This window comes from Platichthys flesus, chromosome 16, assembly GCF_949316205.1.
Source record: "Platichthys flesus chromosome 16, fPlaFle2.1, whole genome shotgun sequence".
NCBI classification, from domain to species: Eukaryota; Metazoa; Chordata; class Actinopteri; order Pleuronectiformes; family Pleuronectidae; genus Platichthys; species Platichthys flesus.
Window position 1 is genome coordinate 5,507,499 of NC_084960.1, and position 16,158 is coordinate 5,523,656.

A 16,158-nucleotide genomic window follows, 5' to 3' on the forward strand; every position below is an offset into this window, starting at 1 on the left:
TAATTGCTGCAGTTTGAAAAATGCTCGTAGATGTAGGTTACTATCTATCCATCTATCTATCTATCTATCTATCTATCTATCTATCTATCTATCTATCTATCTATCTATCTATCTATCTAGCTATCTATCTATCTATCTATCTATCTATCTATCTAACTGTCTGTCTGTCTATCTATCTATCTATCTATCTATCTATCTATCTATCTATCTATCTATCTATCTATCTATCTATCTATCTATCTATCTATCTATCTATCTATCTATATATCTATCTATCTATCTATCTATCCATCTATCTATCTATCTGTATGTCTATCTATCTATCTATCTATCTGTCTATCTATCTATCTATCTATTTATCTATCTATCTATCTATCTATCTATCTATCTATCTATCTATCTATCTATCTATCTATCTATCGTTCTATCCGATATGATATGATATTATAAATAATTACATGTTTTTGACCAGGAAATAAGTGATATATACATTTAATTAATTTCAAACATCTTTTCTCAGATTCCTATTCCCTTCCCTCTCTGTTGCGCACGCTTTTACGTCATTTTGCCGGGAACACACGGTCCTGTCAATGTTGAAGGTTTAGTCAAAAAGCCCGCGCTCGACTTCCTCCTGAAAGCGACAGAGTTTCCGGCTCGTCCGTGACGTCACTATCCCGTCCTTCACTACCAGGCAGGAAACTTCCCGCGCTCTGCCCCCCTTCGGTGAAAGTTCACCAAATTAAAGCCGAGTGGCGGGAGCTGTTGTCCGGAAGCGACGGTCAGACGCTGGTGTTTATATCGTCGCGAGGAGACAAACAGGTCAGTGGGACGGTTTTTGTTTACGACGCAGCTCGGACACACTATGCTGCGTGTTGTTTACAATCGTGTTTTGCTAGCTCGCTGCTTGTAGCTCCACACAGACACACACAAGGAGGGAAGCGTCACTTCCAACAGAGGCATGTTCACCGAGCTGCAGTCACACGCTAATCAAACGTTAGCTGTCAACGCACAGAGCTGATATAACACAACTGTAAGAGGATGTGACCACTTGTAGGCAAAGTAGGTGACGCCGTTGTGATTCTACCAAGTGTATGTGTGGAACTAGTTTCACCCCTAATGGACATAAACTGTTCAGACAAAGGCTAATGGACTAAACTATGTGCAGAATATGGGGGTGTCTCTCCTGAGCTGGGGCATGACATCAAGTTTAATACATATCTCTCATAATATATGATTTTGTTGATCAGATATATTTGTTTTTATCATTTATCATTTATATTGTCCTGAAGTGTTTTCTTGTAATATCTACTTCAAGATAATTATCACTGACACCACTGTAATTAGGAGTGAGTCCACCACACATCATTGTTTCTTAGCACATGCACAATGTTGCAAATGTCTCTGACACTACAAGGATTATAAATACACACACACATTTGATAAAGTTATAACTGTATGTAAACTTGGTGGTGTTATAATCTCAGCTTTATTTCCAGGTTGCAATAAGCTCTGAAAGAAGTATAATGTGACCTTTTTGATTGTTGTGCCTTACTCTGAACATATTTGTGAACCGCCTCCATTATTGGATTGTTGCTTCCCTCCCATCACTGCACTTCTATTTACTATGGTTCACCATGTGATTTTAAGGCCTTTAAAAAAGTCTTCAAATATTGTACTAGGTCTTAAATTGTCATAAATGAAGTCATCACAATTTGACTCTGTGTCGCTCTTTCCGCTGCACATGTGGGAGCACGAGCGCGAAACAACACAGATGTAGAGCAAAGATTGGAGTTGAGACGGAGACCACAGAACAGGCAGAGGAAGAAAAGTAGAACAAAGAATCAGGCACAAACATCTAGTGTAGGTGAAAAACAAGGATGTGCTACAGACTGTGATGTTAACCATTATTGGATTGTTGCTTCCCTCCCATCACTGCACTTCTATTTAATGTGTCTCTATCTAATCATGTTCTCTACCGTGTCCTTTGCTCTCCAAGTTCGTTGCACGCCATGGAGTTTAAAAGACGCAATGGTGGTGCCTTCAGGGGCGGTGCACCTCAGGCCAAACGGGGTAAACCGGCCGGCGAGTGGGAGGACAGTCCATCGCAGTTCGAAGAGGAACTGTCCATGTTCGATGAAACAGATATGGATTCAGAGGCGATGGAGGGACAGGCAGGTCATGACGTTATTCCCGTAGGTGAGTGATGCACAGGAAATCAAGACAGACGTAGGTGGAATGATTCATATTATTTTCTTGGTACAGGTAAAGATGGAGTTGTGTAAATGACATGCAGACCAGTTTCACATCTGACCAATATAACTAAAAGTTAACCTATACCATCGCCATAACTTTATAATCACATATTCACTGATTCTTAGAATTTCCCTTAAATTTTTTCTTAAAGATCATGTTTATCTTTTTTTAAGGGTAAGTAAACTGTTTGGCAGCTCTTACAAATCAGTCTGAATGGATAGATTAAGTATTACTAAGTAATTTATGTTTTTCATTTTAAATAGTGTAAGTGCGTACCAATAACTGATCGTCCCAGGAATATACTCTTCTGGTGTTCATTCAGTTTTGATAATGCTCTCAGCATCCACTTGAACTAATCGCCACAATAATATAAAAATGTCGTTCTGTTTCTTTTTTCTGTTTCCTTGTTGTGTCAGGTGAACTATTCTCGGCAAACCTCAACCCTCGCTGGCCGAGGCCTCCTGCTCCCCCGCTGGAACCATCATCTGATACTTTGGTGTTTCAGCAGATTGATCTCGACTATTATTTAGGTAATTATCACAGAGGAGTCTTGTAGAAGCCAGACTTAAGATAATAACGACCTACTTATCAGACTACTCTTATGATCCAACGGCACATGTGAGAAAATATGGTTTTAAACTTGATTTCCTCTTCTCTTTATTGCAGGGAACGCGGTGGCTGGTATGCCCGGTCAGTCGCAGGGAACAGTTCCCATCATCCGCATGTTTGGGGTGACAGACAGCGGCAACAGTGTTTGTTGCCATATTCACGGCTTTGCGCCTTACTTCTATGTTCCTGCACCAAATGGTGAGTTATTATTATCTTGTTAATGCAATGTTGAGTTTGAACTCTGTACATTGTATAAATGTAATATATGCACATTTCTCTCTTCTGAGCTGTCACTTTTCTAAATGATTCACCCTTTTTTAGAGGAGAAAAGATCATGTAATTCTTATTTATCCCACAATGTTTCCCCCACTTTCTTTGAAAAGGTTTCACGTCTGATAACCTGGGTGAATTTAAAAGAGAACTGAACTCTGCTGTGCTGAAGGACATGCGCTCCAATAAGGACAACGTCTCCATCACAGTGTTGGCTGTGGACATCACCCAAAAAGAGAGTAAGGACCAGTGATTACAAAATGCTTTGTTATACGATAACAGGGTGGATCCTGGTTTAAAAGAACAGTTACTAATAGATAAATGAACAATTATGAATCAATGCTATTTTAATACACTAATTAAAAGCTGTGATAACGCTTTCACTGGCCTTTATGCATCTAGCACTTTTTTCCTTTTTCCTTCAGGCATGTATGGATACCACGGACAACGCAGTATCAGTTTCTTGCGGATAACAATGGCGATGCCTCGTCTCATTGCCCCAGCGAAGAGACTTCTGGAGCAGGGCATAAAGTTTGGACCCTTCCCACACCAGAGTTACAAGGCCTACGAGGCCAATATAGATTTTGAGATTAGGTATGTGTGTTACAAATTCTTCTTTACATTACATTACATGTCATTTAGCTGACGCTTTTGTCCAAAGCGACTTACATTTTCGGAACACTCAGCATTTACGAGGGGCCATTTTGGGGGTTCAGTATTTTGCCAAGGACACTTAGGCATGCAGATGGGAAAGAGTGGGATTCGAACCGGCAACCTTCTTGTTGCAGAACACCCGCTCTCTCCCCCTAGGCCACGCTCTCCCCATCTTTACATGTACCACATGAACAAAAAGCAGACAAGTAGCTTAGTGAGCCTCTCTGTTTAACGCAGGTTTATGGTGGACAGCGCTGTGGTGGGATGTTGCTGGATTGAACTTCCCAAAGGCAAGTTCAGAGTGCGTGAGGAGAAGAGCCTGGGGGAAACGAATCCTCAGCACCCGAGCAAGGTAGGTGTTGTTTACGTTTTAACCACAAGAGACAATCTGCCTCGTCTTTATGCTGCTCAGTGGTTGACCAAATGGCCGGCATTTTACATGGGTCTGCTGTTATCTGTCCTTTTCTGTCCTTCAGGTGACCTTGTGTCAGTATGAGGTGGACGTGGGATGGACAGATTTCATAAGTCACCCAACGGAGGGAGACTGGCAGAGGATCGCACCACTCAGGGTCCTGAGCTTTGACATTGAGTGTGCAGGAAGAAAAGGTGAGGTTCTTTCTTTACCTCTGGGATTTTCATATTACAAACGTGAACAGGGCTTGATCATAATTTGATCAGAAGCAAATGCAGATCTTGATTTGGACGTTACCTCATTTCTCTCCAGGAATCTTCCCAGAAGCTGATAAAGACCCTGTGATTCAGATAGCGTCTATGGTCCAGCGTCAGGGTGACTCGGAGCCCTTCATTCGCACTGTGTTTACCCTCCAGTCCTGTGCCAGCATTGTAGGCTCTCAGATATTGTGCTTCACACAGGAGAAACAGCTGCTGCAGGTAAATCTACCAGATTTAAAAATGACCTGACAAACAAATAAACTGTATTTTGACAATTTCTTTGTTTCGATTTGTAATGTTCTGTTTTGTTTCCGTCTGTGTGAGCAGAGCTGGGCGGAGTTTTTGAGAACAGTGGATCCAGACATCATCACTGGATACAACATTCAAAACTTTGACTTTCCCTACCTGCTCAACAGAGCCACTGCTCTTAAGGTTAGATGGAGCCACTTTAATGTACAACTTTCATCCATAACCAAAGACTAAAATGTTCCTGACAGATTAAACGTCAGTAAGAATCCCTTAACTACCATTGTAAAATGTATATGTTGCAAAAATAGTTAAGTTTTCCTTTTTATGTTTGCACTAAGTTCATGTCTCCCCCCTCTGTTCAGTAATATATGTCCTTCTGTGTTTAGGTCAATCTGTTTCCCTACTTGGGCCGAGTGCGAGGAATCAAGTCAGTCTTGCGAGACCTGAACTTCCAGAGCAAGCAGATGGGACGCAGAGAGAACAAGATCACTAACATAGAGGGCCGCGTCCAGTTCGATTTGCTGCAGGTCAGCACCCTATGCATTATAATGCAACAATAGACAAGACATTGCTTAGATTAGAATGATTTGAGGAGATGATATGTTGAGTATACACTGACTGGTGTGTCTGTCTTATCAGGTGCTCCTGCGGGATTATAAACTGCGCTCATACACACTAAACGCTGTGAGTTACCACTTCCTGCAAGAACAGAAAGAGGATGTACAGCACTCCATCATCACTGATCTGCAGGTAACCTTTCTGCACCTGGACGAGAGCTGGATATTTTTTTTTTATTTGACATTGAGTTGTCGCTCATCCGTCTTGCTCCCCGTGTCCTTCCTCTCAGAACGGCAACGAACAGACTCGCAGACGTTTGGCTGTCTACTGCCTGAAGGACGCCTATCTCCCGCTGCGCCTGCTGCAGAAGCTGATGTGTGTGATTAACTACATGGAGATGGCCAGAGTGACAGGTGTGCCTCTCACATACCTGCTGTCAAGAGGACAGCAGATCAAGGTCGTCTCTCAGCTGCTGCGACAGGTAATAAAGGCAGACACAAGGCACAGATATTAGATACACGTTGACTTGGAGATGAAAAAAGCAACACTCTCTACATGTTTAGGCCATGAAGCAGGACCTGGTCATGCCTGTCATAAAGGTAGAAGGAGGAGAAGACTACACTGGAGCAACTGTCATCGAGCCAGAGAAAGGGTGTGTATGTCTGATGTTTGTTTGTGTGACTGTAGCTTTTCAGAGATCTGTTGTTGCAAATGTGTCTGACTGGAGAACCTCCTCCTGCATTCTTCATAAGACAAAGTCCGGACCTCATTGTGTGGACATTTTCTGGAGTTCATATCTGAAAACGGCTTCTGACTCCTCTGGTCCTGCCTTGGTCTTGTCATCTTTCTCCCCATGACCACCCTCTTCTTTGTGTAGGTATTACAGCGTTCCCATTACCACCCTGGACTTCTCCTCCTTGTATCCGTCCATTATGATGGCTCACAATCTGTGCTACACCACCTTGCTGCAGAAGGGCTCATCAGAGAAACTAGGGTGAGCATTTGTTTTCGCACCTTAAACACTTAAATGCATCACATTTATCTGTCTAGTATTAACAGAGCAAACTAATAACTGAGGTGGCTGTGTTTCTTTAGCCTGTCAGCTGAGGACTTCATCAAGACTCCAACTGGTGACCTGTTTGTGAGGAGCTCAGTGAGGAAAGGACTTCTACCTGAAATCCTGGAGAACCTGCTGACTGCCAGAAAGAGGTTTGAATTGGTTTAAATAAATCACAACAACTTGAGCTGAACTCGAGTCAGTATTTAGCATTTGAGTACACAGCTACTGTACCATGGAGCCTTGATTTGCTGCCAAAGCCCAACTTTAATATGTTTCCTCTTGCTGTGATCACATTCTGATTAACTTAACATACAAAATGTATCATGAATCAGCCCAATGTGCCTCCCTTCTCATGCTGTTCCTCGTCTTGCCACAGGGCCAAAACAGAGCTGAAGAAGGAAACTGACCCTTTCAAGAAGCAGGTGCTGGATGGCCGTCAGCTGGCTCTCAAAATCAGTGCTAACTCTGTGTATGGCTTCACTGGGGCCCAGGTGGGCAAGCTGCCCTGTCTGGAGATCTCCCAGGTGAGCACTTGACTGAATTATAGGTTAACATGCTTACATATTGTGATATATGTGTATACTCTGATTAGTGTGAACAAACTTCAGTTAGAGAGCTTTGTGGCATTAGATCCTCTTCTATCTCATTGGTAAGGGGCTGTGTTTTTAAATGAAACCGGGGAAAAAAATCCATAAAACTATGGGAGTAATCTGCATACACACACACAAAAGAAGGGTCAAAGGTTGCATGTTTGTATTGTGCTTCAAATCCACTTTTTAAAGTTCTGGCCCCACACTATGGTTCACAATGTGATTTTAAGGCCTTTAAAAAAGTCTTCAAATATTATACTAGGTCTTAAATTGTCATAAATTAAGTCATCACAATTTGACTCCGTGTCGCTCTTTCCGCTGCACATGTGGGAGCACAAGCGCGAAACAACACAGATGTAGAGCAAAGATTGGAGTTGAGACGGAGACCACAGAACAGGCAGAGGAAGAAAAGTAGAACAAAGAATCAGGCACAAACATCTAGTCTAGGTGAAAAACAAGGATGTGCTACAGACTGTGATGTTAACCTAGTTAGATTCACATCACTCTCAAAGACAGATGAGAAAACTCTGAGTTTTGATAAGTAGCAAAAATGTATCATCATTGAAACTCATGACCTGTAACATGGCTTTCAGCTCCGTGGTCAGTGAAAGGTTAATCCAGCAACAGGCAATTTACCTATAAACTGAATCAAAACTTTTCTTATCTCATCTAGAGCGTCACAGGTTTTGGGAGGCAGATGATCGAGCAAACCAAACAGCTGGTGGAGTCCAAGTACACCATCTCCAGTGGGTACCCAGGTGATGCCAAGGTGAGGAAAACATGCTCTCAACAAATCAGATTAGTTTCCTTTCTGTAATTTAAACACTTATATGTGTGTCTGTGTTCTTTTATTTGTTGTTCAGGTCATCTATGGCGACACAGACTCTGTCATGGTCAAACTCGGGGTTTCAACAGTAAAGGAGGCCATGGAAATCGGGAGGGAGGCAGCGGCGTGGGTGTCGTCCCATTTCACACCACCAATCAAACTGGAGTTTGAGAAGGTACAGTTCCTGTCCGATCCGTTTATATGCACACTTTGCTAATTGATTTGTTTCTCTGACAAAGAGATGGTTCAAGTGAGTGTTTATTCTCTCACACATTTGTTTATATTTCATTTTATTATAAAGACTAACATTTTAAAGCCTTTGGAAATATATGTTCCTTTTTAAAACCAGCAGAATATGTGTAGGTCTTAAACGCTTATAACCCCTTGTCGGCTCTTAAGTTTTAAAATCTGAAATTCCTTTAAAAGAAAGGTCTCAATTTCCTTTTTACTTATGATTATATGAATTGTATATGATTATAGCATAAACTGTCAGGTAAAGCCCCAGTTATACGATTCTACATCCTTGACTTTATGTAAAAGCTCTGTAGATCTTTGTGTGTTTAATCTAAACTTGGAGGATGAAGTAGACATGCACCAGCACTTTCTGCCAAAGTGTATCTGTAGGAACAGGCAGCTGTTTTTCGGGGACCACAGGAGAGATGGAACATCCTCTTGGCTCACAAGTTTATTTTCATCACCTCCACAGGTGTACTACCCATACCTGCTGATCAACAAGAAGCGATATGCCGGCCTGTATTTCTCCTCCAGTGCAGACACGCATGAAAAGATGGACTGTAAAGGCATTGAGACCGTCCGCAGAGACAACTGCCCTCTGGTGGCAAACCTCATCGGCACCTGTCTGCAGAGAATCCTCATTGACAGGTACACACATATTTGGTCTTTCGAGATTGTTTGTTTTTTACAGTGGCCCAAAGTGGACAAACTAAACGCATTTTGAGTTTTTATGGCAACATCAGAGATGTGGCTTCTCAGGATTTCACCGTAGAATAGTAGAACTAATTGGAGCTGGTGTGCTGTGGTGTTAGGGATCCGCAGGGTGCAGTCGCTCATGCCAAAGAGGTGATCTCAGACCTGCTGTGCAACCGCATCGACATCAGCCAGCTGGTCATCACTAAGGAGCTGACGCGCACCGCCCAGGAGTACGCTGCCAAACAGGCACACGTGGAGTTGGCAGAGAGGTCTGATTATACTGAGATGTTTTAATTGACATGGCTCTTCAATGGAAAATGATTGTGTGTGATTATTATCTCATTAACATGGATGCTTCTACAGGATGAGGAAAAGAGATGCCGGCAGCGCTCCCAACTTGGGAGACCGAGTTCCATACGTCATCATCAAGGCGGCAAAGGGAGCAGCAGCTTACATGAAGTCAGAGGTCTGTACTGGCACCTTTTGGTTTTTCTTTTTTTTTTAAATGTGTGCTTCACCTCCACATCTCTTTTCCTCATGACAAACATGTTAATATTGATTCTTCAGGACCCAATCTATGTGTTGGAGAACACCATTCCCATCGACACACAATACTACCTGGAACAGCAGCTGTCCAAGCCCCTGCTGAGGATATTTGAGCCCATCCTGGGAGAGAGCAAGGCAGAGAGCGTCCTGCTCAGTGAGTCACACACACACTCCCTCTCAAACTCTGGGAGATTGGGTCCAGCTATTGTTCAGAGACTTACTGATTCCACTGTGAAAAGTAATGTTATCAAGTTTTTGGGGATCTTAACATCACTTGTGGTTATTGTTGTGTCTGTCAGAGGGCGATCACACACGCTGCAAGACCGTGTTGACCTCGAAGGTCGGGGGACTCATGGCGTTTGCTACGAAGAGGAACACTTGCATCGGCTGCAAGGCTGTGCTCAAGGCGGACAGTATGTGTGCTCAGTCATTTTCTCTACTTTGGTGTCTCCTTTTTTTTTAAAGAGGATGTTTGGCTGTTGGTTAATAATTTTATGTCTATATTATTTCTGAAAGATTTAACGTGTGTGTGTTTATTGCAGCGGCTGTGTGTGATTTCTGTAAGAAGAAGGAGTCTGAACTTTACCAGAAGGAGGTAAGCAAGATGCTAATAGTCTTCACTTAATTTGTTTTTCACTAACAAGGTTTGAGGTTGATTTGGTTTAAGTCCCAGCTCTGAAAATGGTAGAAGAAAAGTCTCTCTTGTCTTTGGGTTAGGGTTAGGGTCATCATTTTTCCATCAGGTGGCCTTTCAGAGCTTAAATCAATAAGAGAATTTTATATCAAATGTAATTTTGGTACATTGAGTTAAACATTTCCATATCAAACCAAATTGAGTCCCTGTGACCGGTTATTTCCTTTTTGCTGCTGTAGACCAGGCGGCTTTGATTTTGTTTTTCCACATCGACTGTTTTAGTGAATCAAATAACTATAAATTACAAGGGGTAGTATCTGCAAACAAATTTATTTAAGTGTTGCTTACATTTAGCTTGTAAATTACAGATCTTTCACATGAACACACTGGAGGAACGTTTCTCTCGCCTGTGGACTCAATGTCAGCGGTGTCAAGGGTCCCTACATGAGGATGTGCTCTGTACCAGGTACATATACTGTAGAAACACAAGCACGTTTAATATTACTGTGTTTAATGCAGAATCACACTGGCAGTTGTTTTTTATTTAGTAATGTCCCCCTCTCTCCTCTGCAGCCGGGATTGTCCCATCTTCTACATGAGGAAGAAGGTTCAGAAAGATTTGGATGACCAGAGCAAGCTAGTGTCTCGTTTCGGATGGTGAGGAAGAGGTACACACGCCCTCATTCCTCCTCTACCTCTTTATGGACTCTTGGTTTTCTTTTTCTCTACGTCTTTCTGTGCTTGTATAAATGTGATATATCACACTGTTTCTATATTTTCTAATATGATTAAAAAATACATTGAGTAGTATGTTTTTTTTGTAAAATAAAATCTACTTGAAGTCATTTGTGTTTGCCATCCTCTTCAGGGTCAACCTCAAACCACAACCCCTCCTCTTCACTGATTTAGTATCTGACAAGATGAGATTGAACTTTTAATGACACAAACTGAGGCAGAATACTGGATGTATTGTTTGTTCTTCTAAATAAGACATTATTGAATGTCACAAATCAGATCTGGGGCCTGTACTACGAAGCAGGATTTGTGTTAGCGAGATAACTGCAGGTGTAACTCTGGTTTTTTAGTCCTTGTGCTTAATCATCGTGGTAACTTATGGTGAATGGCCAACCTGCTCCAGTGTAGGTTAAGTTTGAGATCTAGACCTGGATACGGACACCCAGGGTTAACTGAGACAATTGATAACCAGCTTCATACAGTTTATCAGGGCGGCCAATGTGAAGATACCCTGGATATGTTGAGCTTGCATCGTAGTATAGCCCCCTAGTGAAAAGTGCTTCTCAGTTTGAGATAAGTTTGTCTCTTTTGAGGATCCACCTCAGATAAACAGGATGCGATGTGAGAGCTACAGACGTTTACTTGTTCATTACAGCAGAGTGATGTTACATAGCTGTCAGTATCAGATCCAATCACGTTACATGTTTTTTTTACAGTGGCATTACATCACGTCAAAGTGACGAGTCGGGCATTTGGAGCATGATGGCTAAATTCTGTACTTAATTCTAAACACTTGGCTGAAGTTCTCTCATTTACCTTTGATATAATTTCAGTAACTGTGTGGGCAGACATTTCTCAATACAGATGTTTTCTTTAAACCGGGACGATATATTGTGCTACAAACATTTAATCCATTACATTTTAAGAGCGATGGTAATTATCAAAAAAAGATAAACGCTGCAATAGAAAAATGTTGTGCCACTGAATGTTTTGATCCAGCATCCGGTGGGATCGGATACCATGACAGTCACTGTGAGGCTGCTGAGTTACACCACTGGTTTGACTGGTTTCATGTCCCCACGTGGACAGTTGCTCACACACTACATGCTCTGGTGGAGTGTGGTGAAGCAGAGGCTGAGCTTGGAGACAGTGACTTACAACTACAACCACCACCAACACTGGGACTGCATTCCGAAAGGGGACTTTGGAATGCAGAGTGACTTTGGACCATGCTAGCACTTCAGATGATAAATGAATAATGACTAAGAGTTATGGAAGCAGGGGACAGACTTGACACAGCGCTCATTGAGTTGAACTGGCACTACCACTAATCCTAAAGTCTAATTTAATAAACAAAACATGGAATGGATAAAGTGCGCCTTGGAGACTGGAACACAACTTTGAAGCTTTTGTCACTCATGCTATCCTGCTACAGTTCTTTCTTTAACGTATGGACTTTGTGGGACAAAAAAAAGAACCCAACTGTTTACATTTCTGTTGTGTTTCAAGCCCCAGATGACAAAACCATCAATAAACACAAGGGAGAGAGAGGAGACAAACATTTTTCTTGGAAGCAAAGCATTTCCACAAGAACAAAAAGCATCCAAGTCATCAGGATCCATTTCTCATGACGAACATGCAACAGTTCACCTGCAGATTGTGTTGAGTCCTGGTGAGATGCATTAGAAACATCACCTGTTATTGTGCAAAGTGCAGTGACGCACTGCCGTGAACCCGTGACCACCTGGAGTCAACAGGAGCAGAAAACACTGGCCGGATTATACGTAATTAGAAAATGAGAATTTCCTATACAAACAACTTCTCACAGGTTCTTGGGAAATAAATCCTTCTACCATAGACTCAAATCTAGTTTTCACAAATGTAACCCAAAAAAACAACATTCAACTAAAAACTAGAGCGTCTAGAAGTTTGGTCATCAAAACAAACTGCACATTGGATGAAAACTCGTGGCAGCGTGCTGTTAGTAGAAACTGGGATGGCTGTAAAGATGGATTTGGCCTGCTACCCTGTCTGGACTGGAGCTAAGATGGAAGCCTCCAAAGTGACAGAGAAGGCGCAGTGGGTGAGGGAGGAGGAAATCAAGTGCCATAAAGAATGCTGTACGTGTGTATGTGGTTTGCTATAGTATCAAACAACGTCTCTTCTGAGTGTTCTTCTTGCTCTTCTTGTTGCTGCGGTTGGTCTCCTTGTATTTTCTAATCTCCCGTACCAGTGAATAGAATGCCTCCTCCACACCCTGCAAAACACACAAATGATGTTATATTGTTAAGTAGGTTAATAAGTAAAATCAAAATGACTTACTTGCTGAAACATGCCTCAATGCAATCTAAAACATAGGCGTCTCTGTCTTTCCTACACACCTGTCTGGTTTTGGCAGAGGTCTCCACAAACGGCACGCCATAGCTGCGTGCCAGCTCCTGCGCCTGTCGCGACTCCACATTGCGGGTGCCCAGGTCGCTCTTGTTCCCAACCAGCACCATGGGGACGCTGTCACTGTCCTTCACCCGGTTGATCTGCTCTCTGAGGAGGACACACATGTACTTCAGAGGCTGAAGCCATCTTTCTATCTGAACGTTGGGTTACAGTCGCAGATCTGGGCCTGCTACATCACCTTCCCTTAAATTATGTCAGTAAGTAGCCTCGTCATGCTACACTCACTGTCAGAACCTGCATGGTACAGTGCGGTGCAACAGTTGAAACTGACTGAGAACCTGCCATCTTGTACCTGTACAGGTGAACGTCCTCGAAGGACTTGATGTTGTTGATGGCGAACACGCAGAGGAAGCCCTCTCCTGTCCTCATGTACTGATCCCTCATGGCGCTGTACTCCTCCTGACCTGCCGTGTCCAGGATGTCCAGCAGACACGTCTCTCCGTCAATCACCACCTGTTTTCTGTACGAGTCCTGCAACGCAGCACGAGCATGGTTACAACAATTAGGGCTAAACATGAACCTACAGTGGATTGCATCATGTCGATTCCTTTTTCTGCTTGTTTTTGACAGTTACACGGCTCCGTCGTGTAGCAACAAGACCTTGCGGAATCAAATGTTTTGCAATGAACGTGCTGAAACATTAAGATTGTTTTTTTTAAAGACCAAGTATCACATTTTGTTCATGTATTTACTGTGTTACGCATGTATGTATGTATACACGTAAATATATATTTAGCCGTCTGGCAGGCTCCATAGAAACTTTTAAATCCCTCTTAAATACACATTTGACCTCTGCAGTAGAGGAGTTAGGTTTTCATGAGTTTGTTTGACTTTGAGCTGCATTACACAAAAACTACTGAATATAGTACTGAGCCAGGGAAGAACACATTAAATCATAGTGAGGATCTGGATCAGTTTGTATATTCTTTAACATTGCAAAGCTTCTTTTTTTACATTTTCCCAGATTTCCCCAGGAATTCATGATGGACTTTATACTTGCTGCTTTTGTAATTGTAAGTTTGCTGTTTCAGGACTTGAGGTCTGGTTTCACCGTCAACCTTTTGTTAAATAACTTGTTAATCTTATACTACATAGACAATGTTCATTATTATTATTTGAATACTTTAACGTCTTACTCTGATCTTACAGACTATTTTAAAATCACATTTGACTGCTCTACTTCATTTTGTTTTTATTCTTTTCTCATCTGTAACATCTTCACTAAGTTTTACATGGTATAGAACTTTTCAGTGGGGTTTGGAAGTCACTGCTGGATAGGATCATTATCAATGGTTTGACTTTTCAGTGACTCAACACGCAGATAAAGAATAACACCGAAACTGTCTTTTCCACAGTGTTTCCTCATGTCGCTCCTCTGCGGTCTGGCTGGTTGTTGGTGTCTCACCTCGATGGTTGGATCGTACTCGTCCACGAAGTGGTTCTGGATGAGCTGGATGGTGAGAGCGCTCTTCCCCACACCTCCAGCCCCCACCACCACCAGCTTGTACTCGGTCATGCCTGGTAGAGGGGGAGAAGAAAAAACAAAAGAGGTGGTGAACACACCAGTTTAACCAGGGACCGTGGACACATCCGCACCAGTTGCTCCTCTCCCTTCCTGCGCGGCCACGGGCGAGGACACTGGCCCCAGATTTTTTTTTTTAAACGACTGCTCCTCCTGCTGCTCCTCCATGTTGGAGCCCTTCCCTTCCCCACCCGACGTGAGCCGTTTCCGTGTTCTTACCTCAGCGAGCGGGGGGTCGATGGATGCTCGGTCTGCGAGGAGCGGTCACACACTTCACTGTCTGGATAAATCTGATTAGCTTGCTACATAACGTTAGCCTGCGACGGGTTTCCTTGTTTCGAACACTTGTGGGAACACTTCGCCAACTGGCCCCGCAACTTGTTCTCCGGGTCGCGGCCACGTGCAGAGACGGGAGCGGGTTCGACTTCCGACGCTACTTGTCAAAACGTAACTTTGCGCTACAAGTAGTTTAGAGACTTAAATCCTTTCCTGGCTCCTGTTTAGTCTCCATTGTGATTCATTGCGAGACAGAGCAGCTTCGCGTTAATCCCCTGTTCGCGCAGCCAATCACACGCCCGGAAGCAGACAGACGTCGCGAAGGCCCAATCATAATTGAGTTCTGATTTTCACTGAGCCCGCCCATATCTAGCAGCTGCGTCCAATCACAAATAAGAGCTGCTATGGACGGGCGTGGCCTCTCAGACAACCTCGCTTCCTCCAAACTTCACGTCACAGAAAAAAATGTGAATTATTTCCATAGTTATTGTAATTATTATAGCTGTCATAGTTATTATAATGGTTAATGATGAAAATATTAATAATATTAATAACAGGATCATAATAAAGCAATACTGAGGGTAATAATAAAATGATAAGAAATGTTGAACTTCACATACATACAAACAGTGTCTTTAACACTGTAACCAGATATCAGTTCTCTTTATCTTATTTTGAAAGCTTTTACCGGAAGTGAAGTGTGGTGTTATGTCCGTCCTCTTGACTCTAGTGAATTGTGAGTGAATTCCAGGTGTCACTTGTGTGTTTACTGCCCTCTAGCGGTCACACTGTAGTACAGTGGTACTAGTAGCAGTAATCAATAGAATAGTTGAATATGATATAACAATAATAAAAACAATATAATATACTAACATTAACAAGAAGACAGCAGGGACAATAAGTTAGCAGTTCACCGCTGTTGAGGCCAACACATGTTTATTGTTGACCTAGATGAAAACAATCGCTTTTACTACAGATCCCATCAAGATGACATGAAAGTATGTAAACACAAATCATGGGATGAATCAGGTGATTCAAAATTAACTAAAAAGGTCCTAAATAAATTAACAAATAAGGGAATTAATCCTCAGACCAAATGATCAAAATGAAAGACTTAAAGAAAAGTGATTGAATGCAATGTCTTCATGCTCACACATACACACACGCACACGCACACACACACACACACACACACACACACACACACACACACACAAACATCATGCCCCACCCTCTGGTCCATCATCCTCACTTCCCTTGTCTGTGACGTCCATGTTTCTCACTCCCTCTCCCACCGAGTGCATCTGCTCTCCCATCTAA

At 42.5% G+C, this 16,158-nt stretch overlaps 2 protein-coding genes across 3 annotated transcripts; one reads left to right on the plus strand and one right to left on the minus strand.

The window, feature by feature from the left end:
• The first annotated feature begins 540 nt into the window (after positions 1-540).
• pold1 (polymerase (DNA directed), delta 1, catalytic subunit) lies at positions 541-10,696 on the plus strand. 2 transcript variants are annotated; one of them, XM_062408090.1, is made up of 27 exons: positions 541-819; positions 1,997-2,196; positions 2,670-2,783; positions 2,920-3,060; positions 3,246-3,371; positions 3,558-3,726; positions 4,024-4,138; positions 4,263-4,392; positions 4,511-4,677; positions 4,786-4,890; positions 5,094-5,234; positions 5,347-5,457; positions 5,555-5,746; positions 5,829-5,917; positions 6,143-6,259; positions 6,361-6,474; positions 6,702-6,849; positions 7,589-7,684; positions 7,779-7,916; positions 8,448-8,623; positions 8,788-8,940; positions 9,035-9,137; positions 9,239-9,371; positions 9,517-9,630; positions 9,760-9,812; positions 10,220-10,317; positions 10,425-10,696. In XM_062408090.1, exons 2-27 carry the CDS (start codon positions 2,010-2,012, stop codon positions 10,510-10,512), a joined length of 3,318 nt encoding a protein of 1,105 aa, XP_062264074.1. In that variant the 5' UTR covers positions 541-819; positions 1,997-2,009; the 3' UTR covers positions 10,513-10,696. The 2 variants fall into 2 exon arrangements, with proteins under 2 accessions (XP_062264074.1, XP_062264076.1); XM_062408092.1 differs by lacking the exon at positions 541-819 and having other exon boundaries at positions 1,698-2,196.
• Positions 10,697-11,208: 512 nt separating this feature from the next.
• On the minus strand, positions 11,209-15,123 carry zgc:55558 (GTPase KRas). The gene is made up of 5 exons (XM_062408094.1): positions 14,782-15,123; positions 14,446-14,558; positions 13,333-13,511; positions 12,968-13,127; positions 11,209-12,843 (listed from the first exon to the last, which is right to left on the minus strand). The coding sequence occupies exons 2-5, from the start codon at positions 14,554-14,556 to the stop codon at positions 12,727-12,729; spliced, it is 567 nt and encodes a 188-aa protein (XP_062264078.1). The 5' UTR covers positions 14,557-14,558; positions 14,782-15,123; the 3' UTR covers positions 11,209-12,726.
• Between the last annotated feature and the right edge of the window lie 1,035 nt (positions 15,124-16,158).

What these genes read in the sequence shown, in the direction of transcription:
- pold1 (XM_062408090.1), top strand. Translation starts at nt 2,010, where the DNA reads ATGGAGTTTAAAAGACGCAATGGTGGTGCCTTCAGGGGCGGTGCACCT. An exon ending in ACAGAGCCACTGCTCTTAAG is followed by an intron (nt 4,891 to 5,093) that starts GTTAGATGGAGC and finishes TTCTGTGTTTAG; the next exon opens with GTCAATCTGTTTCCCTACTT. An exon ending in CTGCTGACTGCCAGAAAGAG is followed by an intron (nt 6,475 to 6,701) that starts GTTTGAATTGGT and finishes GTCTTGCCACAG; the next exon opens with GGCCAAAACAGAGCTGAAGA.
- zgc:55558 (XM_062408094.1), bottom strand. Translation starts at nt 14,556, where the DNA reads ATGACCGAGTACAAGCTGGTGGTGGTGGGGGCTGGAGGTGTGGGGAAG. An exon ending in AGTACGATCCAACCATCGAG is followed by an intron (nt 13,512 to 14,445) that starts GTGAGACACCAA and finishes GCTGCGTTGCAG; the next exon opens with GACTCGTACAGAAAACAGGT. An exon ending in GAGGACGTTCACCTGTACAG is followed by an intron (nt 13,128 to 13,332) that starts GTACAAGATGGC and finishes TGTCCTCCTCAG; the next exon opens with AGAGCAGATCAACCGGGTGA.